At 44.1% G+C, this 15838-nt stretch overlaps 2 protein-coding genes across 3 annotated transcripts; one reads left to right on the top strand and one right to left on the bottom strand.

Annotated features, from left to right (window-relative positions):
* Nucleotides 1–2230: 2230 nt before the first annotated feature.
* On the bottom strand, nt 2231–6722 carry rmi1 (RMI1, RecQ mediated genome instability 1, homolog (S. cerevisiae)). 2 transcript variants are annotated; one of them, XM_042320398.1, is made up of 3 exons: nt 6580–6722; nt 4291–4504; nt 2231–4205 (listed from the first exon to the last, which is right to left on the bottom strand). In XM_042320398.1, the coding sequence occupies exons 2-3, from the start codon at nt 4438–4440 to the stop codon at nt 2511–2513; spliced, it is 1845 nt and encodes a 614-aa protein (XP_042176332.1). In that variant the 5' UTR covers nt 4441–4504; nt 6580–6722; the 3' UTR covers nt 2231–2510. The 2 variants fall into 2 exon arrangements, with proteins under 2 accessions (XP_042176332.1, XP_024272901.1); XM_024417133.2 differs by lacking the exon at nt 6580–6722 and adding an exon at nt 4759–5360.
* On the top strand, nt 5499–15269 carry LOC112248256 (heterogeneous nuclear ribonucleoprotein K-like). Its single transcript, XM_042320399.1, has 17 exons — nt 5499–5623; nt 6778–6845; nt 6958–7111; nt 7488–7585; nt 7844–7900; nt 8867–8910; nt 10240–10312; nt 10488–10601; nt 10819–10947; nt 11075–11412; nt 11597–11650; nt 12161–12206; nt 12852–12867; nt 13272–13304; nt 13436–13503; nt 13894–14063; nt 14654–15269. Exons 3-17 carry the CDS (start codon nt 7051–7053, stop codon nt 14682–14684), a joined length of 1332 nt encoding a protein of 443 aa, XP_042176333.1. The 5' UTR covers nt 5499–5623; nt 6778–6845; nt 6958–7050; the 3' UTR covers nt 14685–15269.
* Nucleotides 15270–15838: the final 569 nt, after the last annotated feature.

The following is a 15838-nucleotide window of genomic DNA, read 5'->3' as shown; positions in this document are numbered from 1 at the left end:
CAGGGGGGTGGTATAAAATCAGGGAAATAACATTGCGAATGGCCTCTTAGCAAAGTCAAAATGTTCTGATGTTGCTTCTAAAGTAATTCACACTACTCCTAATAACAGGGGAAAGACACCTTGCTAGAACACAAGAGTTTATTTCATGAAGTTCAGACTATTTATCATGTATTATAAGAGTAGTGCATGAACAAGGTCTGTAGATCAAGGTATCTATGCATTAATACGGTATTGCTATTTAGCAGACCTTTTTATTCAAGCGACTCAAACCCACCACCATGTTGTTGCAAGCACCACACGCCAACCAGCTGAGCCTTTGTAATCATCCTCGGCATATACACTCCCTTCTTTCTATATGTATGGACAGTGAAGCTAAAATATTTAATTTGGCTCTATACTCCAACATTTTGGATTTGAGGTATTTGTATTTATTCTGGATCCCCATTAGTTCCTGCCAAAGCAGCAGCTCCTCTTCCTGGGGTCCAGCAAAATTAAGGCAGTTTATACAATTTTAAAACATTACAATACATTCACAGATTTCACAAAACACCGCCCCCTCAGAAAGCGCCCTCAGGCCCCGTCTCCACCACTACCTCATATCTACAGTACTAAATCCGAGTGTATGTATAGTGCGTATATTATCTTGTGTATGCATGTGTTTGTGCCAATGTTTGTGTTGCTTTACAGTCCCCGCAGTTTCATAAGGTGTTTTCATGTTTTTTTAAATCAAATTTTACTGCTCGAGTCAGTTACTTGATGTGGAAGAGTTCCATGTAGTCATGACTCTATGTAGTACGATGTGCCTGCCTCCCATAGTTCTGGACTTGGGGACTGTGAAGAGAGGTACACTTATTCATATTGTTACATGGATGACATTTGAGGCAGGAAAGGGTATTTGTAGGCTGAATACCATATTTATTTTGACAGTGAAGCTAAACATTTTTATTCATCTCCTCCACTCCAGCATTTTGGATTTGAAATGTAAATGTTTCATATGAGGCGACATTAGATTGTCACCTATATTTGAGGGCAGTTCCATACATATCTGTTTTACCGTTTGGAAATGAAAGCACTATGTATCTGGTCCCCCCATGTGAAGATGTCAATTATTCAGCCAAATTCACTTAGTGTATCATAGTGAAAAGTGTTGTATTTGGGCCCATATACCTTTCACTCAATGACTACACCAAGCTTGGGACTTTAACTGACTGGATTGTGTTTAAGTGAGCAGATCAGAAATATCTTAACACTCATTAGTTAATCATGAATAATGAGTGAGAGCTACAACATCATAAACCCTTTACCATTACCAATAACAGGGGGGTGTATGACCTTTATTCATGATAATCCATAATCCTTATGGCTTCTTTAAATGGGGGGAGCAGATAAATAGTGATTTAATTTCCAAACAGTAAAACAGACAAATGGCAATACCCTCAAATAAAAAGGTGACATTCTATAATGTCACCTCATATGAAACACTTCAATCCAAAATGCTGGAGTAGACACATAAAAATGTTTGGCTTCAATATCCAAATAAATACAGTGTGCAACCTATAAATACAATTTCATCCGTGTAACAATATGAATAACACAGAACATTGTACCAATGTGTGGCTTCCCTCTAATCCACCCACCCAACCAAGCCCGTCGTCCCATTCTATAGCTAATTCCCCAGGCCTATGGGTGCTCACTACTCTGGACTACACCCTTCTCACGGTGGGCCCAGTCATTAACGCATAACAGGCTAATGACATGCAACGCAGGCTACTAATTTTGGTTAGGGCTTAATGAAATCAGACGAAAGCTCTGGATACGTGTGCACAACACAGAATAGCAATGAGCCAAGGATGACTTTTACTCTGTCTCTTTACAGGGGAAAAGAGCGAATTGCCCATGGCCTGAGCACCACTCTTACAACTCAATGACTAACAGAGGTATATGACCGAAAATGTGTCATTGTGTAGTAAACTACACGGACTGACCTGTAGCAAAAGCAGGGATGGTGAAAAGTAATTCTAAGTTCCCTAGGATAGAGAATAACATTCAAATAGGATTTATCCATCAAAATAACTGTCATACATTAGCAACAGTTAATCTAATCAACCATCAGTGAGGGACATCTACACAGTTGCATACCTACTATCAAATACTGAAGGCTCTTCTTAAAAATACTGTATTTCAGTACTGTAATAAGCGTGTGTTCCTTCACATTCAAAACACAAAAAAATAAAAGAATAATGTATATTTATTAACATTGTTGCACTTGAACATAGTAGCCTAATGGCTGCATGAATTAAGTTAAGTTAACAGAGACACCGTAAAGCATGAGAGTGGACCAGGGCCAGAGAGCTGGAAATCCACTTACATCCAAGGCAGTCATCACAACCCAGAATTCCCCAAATAAGTCCTCCATAGCCCACATCACAGAAGGTTGGTGGCACCTTAATTGGGGAGGACGGTCTCATGGTCATCGCTGGAGTGGAATAAGTGGCATGGTATCAAATACATCAAACACATGGCTTCCATCCATTCGATGCCATTTCATTCACTCCATTCCAGCCATTATTATGAGCCGTCCTCCCCTCAGCAGCCTTCACTGGTCCATGTCCCAGAGTCCTCCTGCCTTTCACCCTCTCCTCCAGGGCTCGGAAGTCCTCCTCTGTGACTGCATCAGCCTTGAGGACCACAGCCTTCCCACCGGCAGGGTCCAACCTCAGAGTCATCACGCAACACATGTCCACCAGGCCCTGCTGACACGCCTTCATCCCTGCGTCCTTCCGGGCCGGGTCTAACTTTGACTTCTCAGCCGCTGAGAACCCCAGCAGGCCCGTCAGAACCTGGTCTGAGAGGTGAACGTCCATGTAACCAGTTCCATCAGAGATGGAGGCGCTGACCAGCCACTCCCCCTTACTGCATTTGAGGTTCCCTTGCAGGGTGACGATGAAGGCTTTCACGCACACCTCACTCATGCACTCCAGCAGGCCTGAGGCGCCCGCAGCAACCTGTTGCAGCAAACACAGGTACGTAAACGGGGATGAATCGAGCGTCACAGTCGCCGCACTCTCTGGGATTTTGGTTGAGAGCCTCTCTGCTCCTGCCACAGAGGGCTGGCCTGTTCCCAGTTCTCTGACACAGGTACTATCTCGTCTTTGCTCATGTCTAGGAGCTTTTGGCTCTGGTGGGAAGAAGCAGTTCATGTCCTCATCCAAAACAGGATCATCCCTCTCATCAAGGGAGTCAAAATGGCTTTCGTTTCTCATGTCATCTAATGGTGGAGCGTAGTGGTTAGATACTTCTTCCTGCCTTCTCCTCAGGTTGTCTCTTTGATTATCCCTCCCGTTTGTCAGTTGGATTGGGCTCTCCTGGAAAATCATATCATCAAGCTCATCCAGGGGAAGGTCATCAAAGTCCTCATCTGGGATGTCCAAATTGTCTAGTTCAATGACCTCATGGGGTGAGGTTACGAGTAGAGAATCTGCAAGGCTTTCAATGTGCCGACTCTGCAACGAGGCATTTCTGTAAGAGGCAGAGGATTCCTCACTGCGGGTCCTGTAGCCACTCTCCAGGCTGGGTTCCACACTCCACCCCACCTGCCTCTCCTGGGTCTCCAGGTTGGCCAGCAGCTCTAGGTCGTCTGATTCCTGGTTGTCAGCCTGCTGGTTAACTGGTTGTGGGACCTCTGGCTGCTCAGCCGGACCCTGTGGCTCCTCCTCAGGCAGTCCCAGAGCCCTGCATAGCACCTTCCCTTGAGAGTGCCTCTCACCCAGCTCCTCCACCTCCCCTCCCAGCACCTTTACGTTGCCTGGCTTCAGCAGTAGCACCCCTAGCCGGCAGGTTATTTGGCCCTGCAGCTGCAGTTTGACTCCTGGCTTGAGGGTGGTGCTGAGTGCAGGGATGGGCTGGTACTCCATGGCCTCCAGGGTCTGCACGCCATCAGTGAGCTGCAGCAGCAGCATGCGTGTGGGTTTGGCCTCCCAGGTCCGCTGGGTAGCCTGGGTGATGGCTGACACAGCCTCGTTGGTACAGTCAGTGCCCCTCCAGCCCTGAAGCTGGCCATAGGCAGGCTGGCTAATGTCCAGTAGGGAGTCCAGCTGCACGCAGAAGCTGCCGCTGAGCTCCGACTTCTGGGCCTGATATAGCCCTGCAGGGAGCACAGTGTGGGCCAGGTCACGTAGGTCGGTCAGCAGCCACTGATCCAGGACCTGCAACGACACAAATGTTACATTTGCGTAAAGAGCTTCAATTAATTTGTACCTGAGTTGAGAAAAATGGTTAATGAAATAGTACCTGCTGATTAAGCTGGTGTTGAGGCAGGGGGGCACCACCTCTTTCCTGCTGCAGCCACTCCACACATGCCTCTAGCCAGGCGAAAGGCACCTGGATCTGCCAAGAGGACTGGAGCCAGGTCTGGGTTGCTAGCACATCCTGAGGGCTCATCCCCGCTCTGTCAGGTGGTGCTACTTAACAGTTGACCAGAACCTCCAGGCAATTTCTCATATGCCTACAAAGTGCCAGAGGGCAGAGTGAGAGCAGACTCACTGGCCATGCATATGACAATCTGTGTACTGAAGTATAATAAGAACGGGACGGTTGTTTTCAATGGGAATGGAACGAATGGAAAGAACATTAATTTCAGTAGTCTGAAGAAACAGAAAGCTAGTGTTCATGCATGTATTGGAAAGCAAGAAACTCAGAAGTAACTTAATATCAAACAGTGACAGTCACTTAAAAAATGAGAAACCTTCATTTACTTACAATGGTTTTTAGTCTTTCTGTACGAGAAGACTAGTACAGCTGCTTTTCGTTGGGCGAATCGCCAAGGCGCCAAAAATGTGGAGGCAGAATAGTGTGAAAATGTTTGTGGGTAGCTTAGGCAAGCTCCCATAATACATTTTTGGATATTTCGCGAAGCATACGAAAGGTGTGCTATCTACATTTTAGAACTATGATAGAATTAGCAAGATACATCCCTATATGAACATAACTAGTAAGTATTCACATTATCAGCAAGACTGAAAGCGAAGCCTGCTGCAAATCAAGCAAACTATCTAGGTACGGAAGAATGAGTTACCACAGACACAAAGTCATAAACCCCGCCTATTGGTAAAATGTTCATCTTAAAATCCGATTTGAAACCTAACTCTAACCTTAACACTAACCAAACTGCTAACCTTATGCCTAACTCTAACCTTAAAGTATGACCAAAAAGCACATTTTTGTTTTTACAAATTTGTACGATAGCCAATTTTGACTTTGTGGCTATGGTCGTGAAAACCGGAAGGTATCATCACTGCAATCCGATATCCTTGGGACGTCCCTATCCTAAACCCTACCAAGCCCAATTTCCTCATTTTACCTTACAACTTCTATTGGGGGGGATGTACGTCCCAACGATCCCTTACAGCAAGGACCACGGAAGAATGAGCAACAACATCGTTTGAGACACGCCTCCATCCTGTGAATGGCATACGAGCTGTCCAATGCTTGCTCTTTATTTCCAATTCACTCGAAGCGGCTAACATCTTTCTTTAGTGCACTTTTTCAGAGCCATTTTTGTGCTTGCGTTCTTCGTCAGAGTGAGAAGGGTCGAAAACGAGTAGCGATACAAGGTGTAGAGCAGGTCTGTTTTACACACATTTATATTTAGCTCTGTAACAAATACATTACATTTGATTACATGTTAATGCGATGGTATGAGCAAAATCATTTGCGTAACTACATGACCAAAGCAATGCCAGCCATGCATGGCTAGCTAGCAAATGTTAGCTAATTATTGTATCCGGTGTAACGTTAGCAAGTTACTTTAGCTAGCTGTTTTCATCATAGCTAGCTAGTTTACACGGCTACATTTAGAATATTAATCGTCAATTGTAGATATGGATTTCATAGGTTTATTTAAAGTTATACATTGTTTCTTCATGCCCATAACTACTAAACTAGCTACCTACATAATATTAGCAGCCCAACGGCTAGCTAGTTAAACAACAGAAGCTAACGTTAGCTAGCCATCTTTAGCCAACTGAATGCACTTACTGGCTTCCCAAGATGGATGCTAGTTTGTTCTTACTCACCTAGCTAGCGAGCACATTTTCTCGTCTAGCCTAGAGAGCTACCTACACAGTTGGGTACTCAAACGTTATGCGCACATCATTAATCTGAACGGAATGTCCGATGAGGAAACGCATACCTTTACCGTAGTTAGCTAAACATGTGTCCAGTGTAGCTAAGATCAAGATAATTCTCGGTGCGAGATGGTTCTGAGACGAGCCCTCTGCATTGACATTCTCAGTTGTCCAGACTCAGATTTCGACATTGTGCCATGTCGAATATATTGTCAAATGCAACGGCATATATACTTCATTCATGCGATTGACTTTAGATACATAAATTATATGTGCATCAATTAATTCCGCATCATTATGATCAGTTCAGTAACGTAAATTGTCATCTGTTCTCCTCTGTGTAGGCCGTCATTGTAAATAAGAATTTGTTCTTAACTGACTTGTCTAGCTATATAGGTTACATTTTTTTAAATGTTACATTTTTATTTCCAAAATTGTAAAGAGCTCAACTCACGCATTTCTTTGAATCAATGCTGTTCCAGATGCTTCACCTCATCACATCTGCTGTTTTATTTTATGAAATGTGTCATTACCCAACCTTAATCCGCATTTATTACAGTTTTGTAAGCGTATGTGTCATGTAAGATTATTCTTGGGCACGGTTTTTTATGGCACTAGCTAACGTTAATCAACCTAAGCTTTTTCTCAATAGGTTAGCAGCGGCTCTGAGACTTGTTACGTTCCGCCCATAACACGCCCATCTTCTCGCAATAAATAGCGGTAAGTGTTGGTTACCAGGCTAGTCTCATCTGCCATACTGACTATTTCGTCAGTTCTGAAAACTCAAAATCTCACTCTCATCAAGTTACATCGACCATGTCCCCCCTCACAGCCAGTACGACCGAGGAGCCCTGTCCTTTCTCCCCACTCTTACCTGCTCCCAGGACCGAGGTGCCTGGCCTACCTTGCCCGGTGTTAACTGACAATGGAGACAGAAATTGAACAACAAGAAGAAGATACCTCATTCAGCAACACAGAAACCAACGGTGAGTTATAATCCCTTCACGTATTAATTATATGTTACTAGTATATCAAATGAATATTAACAGTATAATTATTTTAAATAATGTAATCTGTATGGTACTCCGTCTATGTCCTCTCCTGTATTCATTACTTATTTATCAATGGTCTAAAATATAAGCATTTCAGTTCCTAAATTGTAGCTGCCAGATATGTGCTGAAAAAGTTCAGAGCAGATGTGTGTAGTGAACAAACCATGTCTATTAAATCTATACAGTTTTAACATGTAAGTACAATGAGTGGGAAATTAGTATTAAGTGTGTATTGTTTTTACATCAATTGAATGCAGAACTAGAGAACCTGTGTATGTGGGAAATTAAAGTCAGTATTTTTCCTTCTCAGGTAAGCGTCCTGCGGAGGACGCCGATGAGGAGCAGTCATATAAGCGCTCCAGGAACACAGAGGACATGGTGGAGCTCCGCATACTCCTGCAGAGCAAAGTCAGTCCGCTTTCTGTTCCTCATTTACAATCTCCTCATGGCATTTCCTGCAATGTAGCCTGTCTTCTTTCCTCCCCAATTCTTTTATTGAACCTTTGTTTGACCAGATCTAGGAGTTTAACTTTTACATTTTTCTACCCCCTGTGGTTCACTGTCCGATTTAATGCCGTCAATATCCGTTTTCAATTATGTAGTTGAGGATTTCATTTTTTTTAATCACAATAAGTTTATCATCTGACTTCTCTCTTTTTGCTTCAGAATGCAGGAGCCGTGATTGGGAAGGGTGGTAAAAACATAAAATCCCTGCGCACAGACGTGAGTACATTTACACCTTTTCTTATTGGGGTAAGCGCGGGTTATATTAACAGTACCCACCCCCTTATACTGGGATGTACTTTGGGAATGTATGATTTTAATACTTTATATTTGAAAGTTGGGGCATTTGGTAGTTTGGCCTTAAGAAAATGTGTCTGTTATTAACTGTGGTTGGGGAAGTTAAGCTATGCTGTTTTGGGGTAACGGTTAATGCAGGGATATGTGTATTGAGACCTGCTTTATACCGGTTATGGTATATTCCCTCCAAAGTGTAACGTCATTGTAATCAAATGGCGCCCGCATATCGATATGAAACAGTTGGCCTTTTTTTGTTTAACGAATAGTGATATTACTACCAGGCATCGGCACCACTAAGACTGTCATTAATACTTGAGTGGGCCCAGTGTATTTTAGGATAGAGCTGTTATAGCACCCAAAGCCAATTCATCATTCTATAAGAAATGTCTTGTATATAAACAACCTGGCCAATTCTCAACTAATTTAATGCCATTACCTCTCTCTTTCTCTACTCTCCACTCTTCTCCCTCTCCTCTACCACTATCCCTATCTCACCTTCCTCTCTACATCTCCCCCTCCTTTTCTGCTCTCGTTCATTCTACCGGTCTTTCTCTACCTCAATACCTTTGTCTTCTCCTTTTCTATCTACACTTCTGCACTCTTAAAACAAAAAAATCTCAGAGAATGAAATCACAATGAAGAATATTAGCCTGTATTAAAATGTATTCCTCTTCCCCCTCCCTCTTCCCTCTCCTGTTTTTTATTTTTGTTTATTTTTGCCCACTTCCTCTGTTGCCCATGTTCTGGATCGCCCCTCCTGCGCCCGCCCACCTGACACCCTGGTTGGCCCTGCCCATAATCGTGCCCCTCCCTAAATGGGCGCCTTACTTGATTGACATCTGTGTGCTCGAATGGCCCCTGCCCATGCCACGCCCACGGCCCTTGCAGTTCAATGCCAGTGTGTCAGTCCCAGACAGCAGTGGGCCTGAGCGGTATGTCCCTAAGCTCCTCCCTCTCACTACCTGACTACAGGAAATAAACAAACAAACCTGCCTCTGTTCTAGTGACAATATCAAAATCTGCCTCTGTTCCTGTGACAAACATGTAAACTTTCCTCCATTTGTTCAGTGACACCATTATAAGCCTCTGTTTTTAGTGAGGGTTTCAACAAATACTTTAAACCTGCCTCTGTTCTAATGACCGTATTTCAACATTCTATATTTTATTTCAGTGACAGTATCTTTCCCTTCCACGTTCCTCACCTCCCTCCTTCTCAGAATCGGTGTGCTGGTCTGTTTTAGTTTCTCACATCCCCCCATACCCTCTTCCTTGCTCCCTCTTTGATTTTTGTGGGCGGTTTGACCACTGTAAATACTGTAAAGAATGTTCTGCCATAGAGCAGCTAGGGCTCAAGTGTTGTATGTCTATTTCTTGTCTTTACACTTCATATAACCTTTGCCATTGTTGAAACTGTTGAATATGAACTTATTTGTCACCTCATGCCTGTGGCCCATGCCCTTGCCTTCCCTCAACATCCTTCTGTCCAATAGTGGGGAGCATAACTCTCTGTTGCCCTGCCAACTCTCATCCATCTTTAAGTTAACTTTAAACTGTTCCATAGTTTGATGTTTTTTTTTGTTGGCTTCGGCTACTACTGTCATCTTGTTGTTTTGTTTTTTGGCCTTTTTGTTCTTTTTCCTTTTTTTTCTCCCCCATGTTGAGCCACAGTACAGTTCCTTTAGTGCGCTGGCAGCAGGCCCCATCGGTGCAAACCACCCACCAACCTTTCCTCCCTCTCCCTCTTCCAGCGGTCACTAAAACACACTTGCTTTCTTTGGGTTCCTTTTACCTGTTTTTTTTTTTTTTTTTTTTGGTTCCTCTTCTTTGTCAGACACACTTTGAAGGGAGTTACTTTTTTTTTCAGTCTTTATTTGTCTATGTATGGATATCTGTTGCTATGTTATATATAGATATCAATGGGTTTTGGTCTGTCCATTTCTATTCCTCAGTTGTGATTTTGGAGGGTGCACATGGAAATATAATTACTAGATATGGCCATTGGTACACTCTTCACAGAACATTGACTTGAATGGGAATGCTCATTCTAGTAAATCTATTTCAATGGGAGTGCTACCTGGTTCATACCCAACAGCGGGTGGGAGGGAATGGGTTTTTAATTCGTTATTAGATGGTGTGGTTGGAATTTTTGCTGAGGGAGAGTTGACCCCGGCTTTGAAATACTGTTTGTTTCCTCTATGTCCCTCTCACCATTTGATTGGTCCTCCTGGGAATGCCCTGCACTGTGATTGGTGGCTCTAAAGAATTCTGAGCATCGGTGCGGAAATCGAGACCGTTGGAGACATCCTGCTCAAGATCATCCCTACTCTGGAGGAGGTGAGCCTGGGTTGGAGATGAGCCTAATGGCTGCCTACCATTTTCATTGATAGTCCTATGATACAGCTAGACATTGAGTGTGTTGATAAAAACAAAACATATACATTTCAAATGCACACATCTGAATATGGTGATGCTAAAGTCCTTTTCTCTGATTGCCCCCAATCCTCCTTAGTACCAACAGTACAATGGGATGGACTTTGACTGTGAGCTGAGGCTGCTGATCCACCAGAGCCTGGCAGGCAGCATCATTGGTGTGAAGGGAGCAAAGATTAAAGAGCTGCGAGAGGTACAGTTACACCAAACTTCTCACCTGGGTCATGTTCAGTAGCTAAAAAAATGGGAGAACATCTTAAAACCAGGGAGATAAACCTGTCCCATAAGAATTCACATTTTCCTTTGAGCTTACTGTAGGTGACCCTGATTCCATGTTTTTCTGTGGGTTCTTCTCAGACCAATGGCATTGCTTTGTCTTATTTGACCAGTGTTTACTTTGACCATTGCAGAACACCCAGACCAACATCAAGCTGTTCCAGGAGTGCTGTCCCCAGTCCACAGACCGTGTGGTTCTGGTCAGTGGCAAGTCTGAGCGTGTCGTCGAGTGCATCAAGATCATGCTGGATCTCATCGCCGAGGTTGGTGTTCTGATCAAACTGTTGGTTCTCTTATTGAACCATTGACTGAGCTGCTTAACATGCCACATACCAGTGTAAAAACCACAGCCAGTCAACTGTAGAAATTGTGTGATCCTGTCCCCCTCAGGCTCCCATAAAAGGGCGCACCCAGCCCTACGACCCTAACTTCTATGACGAGACATATGACTACGGCGGCTTCACCGTGATGTTTGAGGAGCGCGGAGGTGTTGGTGGTGGTGGACGGCGCCCCATGGGAGGCTTCCACATGCGAGGCGGACGTGGTGGCGGAGGGTTTGACCGGATGCCCTCTGGGCGAGGTGGTCGAGGTGGGCCCATGCCCCCCGCCCGCAGGGACTATGAGGAGATGAGCCCCCGCCGTGGACCCCCACCACCCCACCCAGGAAGAGGGGGAAGGGGAGGGAGCCGTGGCCGCAACCTGCCGCTGGCCCCACCACACAGAGGAGGGTAAGAGAGCTACACCATCGCCCATTGCCATCTCCTTCTCTAAATCTCTTGCAATCCATTTGGCTTTGTCTACATCGGTTTGCTCTTAAAGGTGCAGCAGATATATGATTCCATTTAAGTATGTATTTCATTCATAGTGTGTGTGTGGGCTCATGTGTGTGTTCCATTTCCACGTTGTTTACAGAGATGACCATTACTCCTATGATTCCTATCGGGGCAGTGCAGATGACAGACAAAAGTAAGTACTTCTCCTGCAGAATCCCCTGGTTTGGAGTCAGCCAGTCAGCACTGTGGTGAAGCAGCCAGTCAGCACTGTGGTGAAGCAGCCAGTCAGCACTGTGGTGAAGCAGCCAGTCAGCACTGTGGTGAAGCAGCCAGTCAGCACTGTGGTGAAGCAGCCAGTCAGCACTGTGGTGAAGCAGCCAGTCAGCACTGTGGTGAAGCAGCCAGTCAGCACTGTGGTGAAGCAGCCAGTCAGCACTGTGGTGAAGCAGCCAGTCAGCACTGTGGTGAGGCAGCCAGTCAGCACTGTGGTGAGGCAGCCAGTCTTGCCTTAGACTGGTCCTCTGATTTACTGGTCTCATCAGTGTCTCAGCTCTGCCATCAGTCTGTCATCACCTCTTACTTTTGTGTGAATGCTGTGTTTTTCTCTGTCTGTTGTTTGACTTGGATCAGAGATCTGCTGAAAAAGCACGCTCTGCCATGTCAATATTTTCCTCATGTCAGACTTGCATTTTCTCTCTCTCAGCAGTGACAGGCGAGGGAGACCAGGAGATCGCTATGGTGATAACATGGTTAGTGACATATGACTAAATGCATGCAGCAGTCCTCTTGGCATTTGTTGGCTGAAAGCATCATCATAGACTGAAAAGGCTGTAGGACTTTCCTAGACAATGATTGCAATTGCCTGATAATGACCACAGCTAACCACACAATAAATCCCAGCAATAGATTTACCACTAACATGAATTGTAATAAACACGAGTTTACCACAGTTAACCATACACACAGGTAATGGGTTACTTACCCACGGTTATAATTACCCATACCACCATAACCACGACTATCTACTCAATCATGGGGGGGACTATGCTGTGGTTGCTAGGTGTTAATAATAATGCTTTGTTGTCAGATGAGTGGGCTCTTTGAAAGCTGGCAGAAACTGCCTTCGGTTGCTCGGCAACTGATTTTTTGAATCGCTTGTTGCCCTGGTGACTGAGGAGCCTCTGAATAGCAGGTGAAAGCTGTGGAGTGAGTGGCTAATAGAGTTGCAAGCAGGGGGAGGGTTCTACAGTATCAAATAGGGGCTTTTGGACAAGCTGGGCAACTCAATCCTGACCATGCAAGGCCGGGATTGCATGCATCCATGAGTGTATACACCAGATCAGAAGGAAATCTGTGATGTGGGTTTAACCTGGCTCCCCCTCTCTTTTCTGCAGGGTGCGGGTGGATATGGTGAGTTGTTCTGCTCTTCCTATGGGGTTCTGTCTAGAATGCCAGTTTGAGTTCAATTGTGCCACTGGAGACAGCAATGACAATCGAAGGCCAGTGGTTCTCCAGTGTATGTTCTAGAACCTGATTTCAGCTGGGCTACTATTACACTGACTCAAGTCTTGAGCATATTGTTTTACACCAGGGCTTCTAGTCTATTATCATTTTACTTCAGTTATTTTTATATGGAATATCATCTTTAAAATGTGTTGGTCTACTCTGTGTATCAGGTTGGTAAATACTTATTTGTTTATGGTACCAGTCTGCTGTGGATATGTAGATTTAAGCATATTTTCTAATAAACTTCAACCTGTAAGGCCAATTTCCCTAAGTGTAGATCTATTTTCTCGGTCTCTCCTTTCAAACAGATAACAGCTCGTCCTGGAACTCCTATCAGTCTGGTGAGTATAGAAACGCCTCTCGGCAGCCTGGTATTCAATGTTGTTAGCTCATGGTATCATTAAATATGTTCTGTTAATAGAACCTCCACACTTGCTCAAGTTTTTCTCTGATCTCTACTTGTCTGTATTAGGTGGACGCGGTTCCTATAATGATATGGGAGGGCCAGTCATCACCACACAAGTGACGATCCCCAAAGACGTGAGTGTATAACCAGAGGGATGACTCTTTGCCCCACATACTCTGTTCACATACAGCAGGGGTGTCAAACTCATTCCATGGAGGGCCTGGCATCTGCCGGTTTTGTTTTTCCTTTAAAGTAAGCCTTAGACAACCAGGTGAGGGGAGTTCCTTACTAATTAGTGACTTTAACTCATCAATCAAGTACAAGGGCGGAGCGAAAGCCTGCAGACTCTCAGATCCCCGTGGAATGAGTTTGACAAATGACATACAGAGTAATGACTCGGTCTGTCTCACCCACCATGGCCTATGAAACCCTAATGCAGCACAACACCCACATTCTCTCACACATATATTTTTACACTTTTCTTGTGCATCACGTTCTGTTGACTGTGGAGTTGTTCTCTCCAGCTGGCCGGCTCCATCATCGGTAAGGGAGGCCAGAGGATCAAGCAGATCCGGCATGAGTCTGGCGCCTCCATTAAGATTGACGAACCACTGGAGGGTTCAGAAGACCGCATCATCACCATCAGCGGCACCCAGGACCAGATCCAAAACGCTCAGTACCTATTGCAGAATAGGCAAGTTCTGGATGCCCTCTGAGTGAATAGAGATCATGTCTGCCTTTCTATACATTCTCCTCCCTGTTTTAACCTACTTTTTGATCTCAAAATATATGTCTAGATGTATATATATTTTTTTACCCTCTTATTTTATTTCTGTCTGCTGATGGTGACTAACCACTTCCTCCCATGCAATGTGCAGGTAGTTTGAGCTTCCCCTTGGGAAATGTCTGCGTATTGAACTGTACAGAATTCTTGTATAACTATTATTATATTGATACGAAACTGGAGATCCATATTTTAATTGGTAATGTCTGGTTTTTGAAGAATGTGATTGGTGAATTGTGATTTTATGACTTAAGAGCCGTTTCAGTGTGAAGCAGGGAGTGGACCTCTTCCCTGCCTGTTGCTGTGTGGAAGACTAGTGATTTTGTTGTTTTTAGTTAGATGAATCGACAACAAATCACAGTCTGCCAAACGGCACAGGCTCCTCCTCTTCTGTCTCCCCAGCAACCCTCAGCCTGTCTCATTGCGTGGATGCTAATATGCTAACGCTGCATCGTAGCCATGGTGACTAACCCTGCCTCCCTCCCCTCCTCTTCCCTCAGCGCACTGCACCTGCTCGGACACCAGGACTAACCCTTGGCTCAGACTACGCCCACATCCTGTGCCCTCTCTCTGCGTCTCTGACTCTCGTCCCCCTCTCCCACCCCAACCCCTCCTATCTATCTTAATTGACTCATGTGAATTCTCTTATTTTTTTCTTTTTACTCTTTATATTTCAGTGTGAAGCAGTCCTCTGGTCAGTTCCTCTAAACAAGGAGACTCAGATTGAAGCAAATCCCCTGGTTTGTGGGCATTTTGTTTTATTTTTATTTTTAAAGGGCAACATTCCTGTGCTTAATGTAGACGTTCTGCATTTTTAGAGTGTAGTTATCTACTCCATCTCTTGTATCTGTATTTTTAAAACACATTTGTCTAAATATTTGGAGTCTCCTGACAGACTAGTGAACATTATGTATTTTTTTGGATGGGTTGATTTCCATGGTGTGTTTGTCAGTAGAGTAAGCCTGTCCCGTGTGTGTGTGTTCTCTCTGTGTTGGAGTTTCTCACCCACCCCCTTACTATCACTCAGTGCAACGTGCAGAATGTAAGCTTTTTTTGTTGTGGTAAGAAACATTTTATGATTTTTAAAAAAAATAATAATAAATGTAGGAAATTGAACTTCTTGGTTATGTTTTTCAGTTAATTAAATGTATTTTCAGGATGCATGCGGGGTGGGGGATTATAAATACACACATCTTTAATTTCAAAATAGGCTATCGCCATCAATCGTGAATTATAATTCTTCACAAAATGTTCAAACTGCATCTGCATGCCAGTCATTTGATATCAATCAGTTTCATGGGAATATGCATTTAGATATTCTTCAATTACTTTTTGTGTGCAAATTAGAGCAGATGGCGTTAACTACACTAAACAAAAATATAAATGCAACATGTACAATGTTGGTCCCATGTTTCATTAGCTGAAATCAAAGACAAGACACTTTCCCTCCACACAAAAAGCTAATTTCACATTTGTTTACATTCCTGTTAGTGAGCATTTATCCTTTGTCAAGATAATACATCCACCTGGCAGGTGTGGCATATCGTTAAGCTGATTAAACAGCATGATCATTGCACATGTGCACCTTGTACCAGGGAGAATAAAAGGCCACTCTAAAATGTGCAGTTTTGTCAGACAACACAATACCACAGATGTCTCAGGTAGTGTGCAATTGGTATGTGGAC

This window comes from Oncorhynchus tshawytscha, linkage group LG04 (assembly GCF_018296145.1).
Source record: "Oncorhynchus tshawytscha isolate Ot180627B linkage group LG04, Otsh_v2.0, whole genome shotgun sequence".
Lineage (NCBI taxonomy): Eukaryota > Metazoa > Chordata > Actinopteri > Salmoniformes > Salmonidae > Oncorhynchus > Oncorhynchus tshawytscha.
Note: the sequence above shows the minus strand (reverse complement) of the source record. Positions and strands in the feature narration are given on the sequence as shown.

Bases quoted from the DNA above. Each gene is read 5' to 3' on its own strand.
- rmi1 (XM_042320398.1), bottom strand. From the start codon at position 4,440: ATGAGCCCTCAGGATGTGCTAGCAACCCAGACCTGGCTCCAGTCCTCT. The intron at 4,206-4,290 runs GTACTATTTCAT...GTGTCGTTGCAG, and splicing joins AACACCAGCTTAATCAGCAG to GTCCTGGATCAGTGGCTGCT.
- LOC112248256 (XM_042320399.1), top strand. From the start codon at position 7,051: ATGGAGACAGAAATTGAACAACAAGAAGAAGATACCTCATTCAGCAAC. The intron at 10,948-11,074 runs GTTGGTGTTCTG...TGTCCCCCTCAG, and splicing joins TGCTGGATCTCATCGCCGAG to GCTCCCATAAAAGGGCGCAC. The intron at 13,305-13,435 runs GTGAGTATAGAA...TGTCTGTATTAG, and splicing joins CTGGAACTCCTATCAGTCTG to GTGGACGCGGTTCCTATAAT.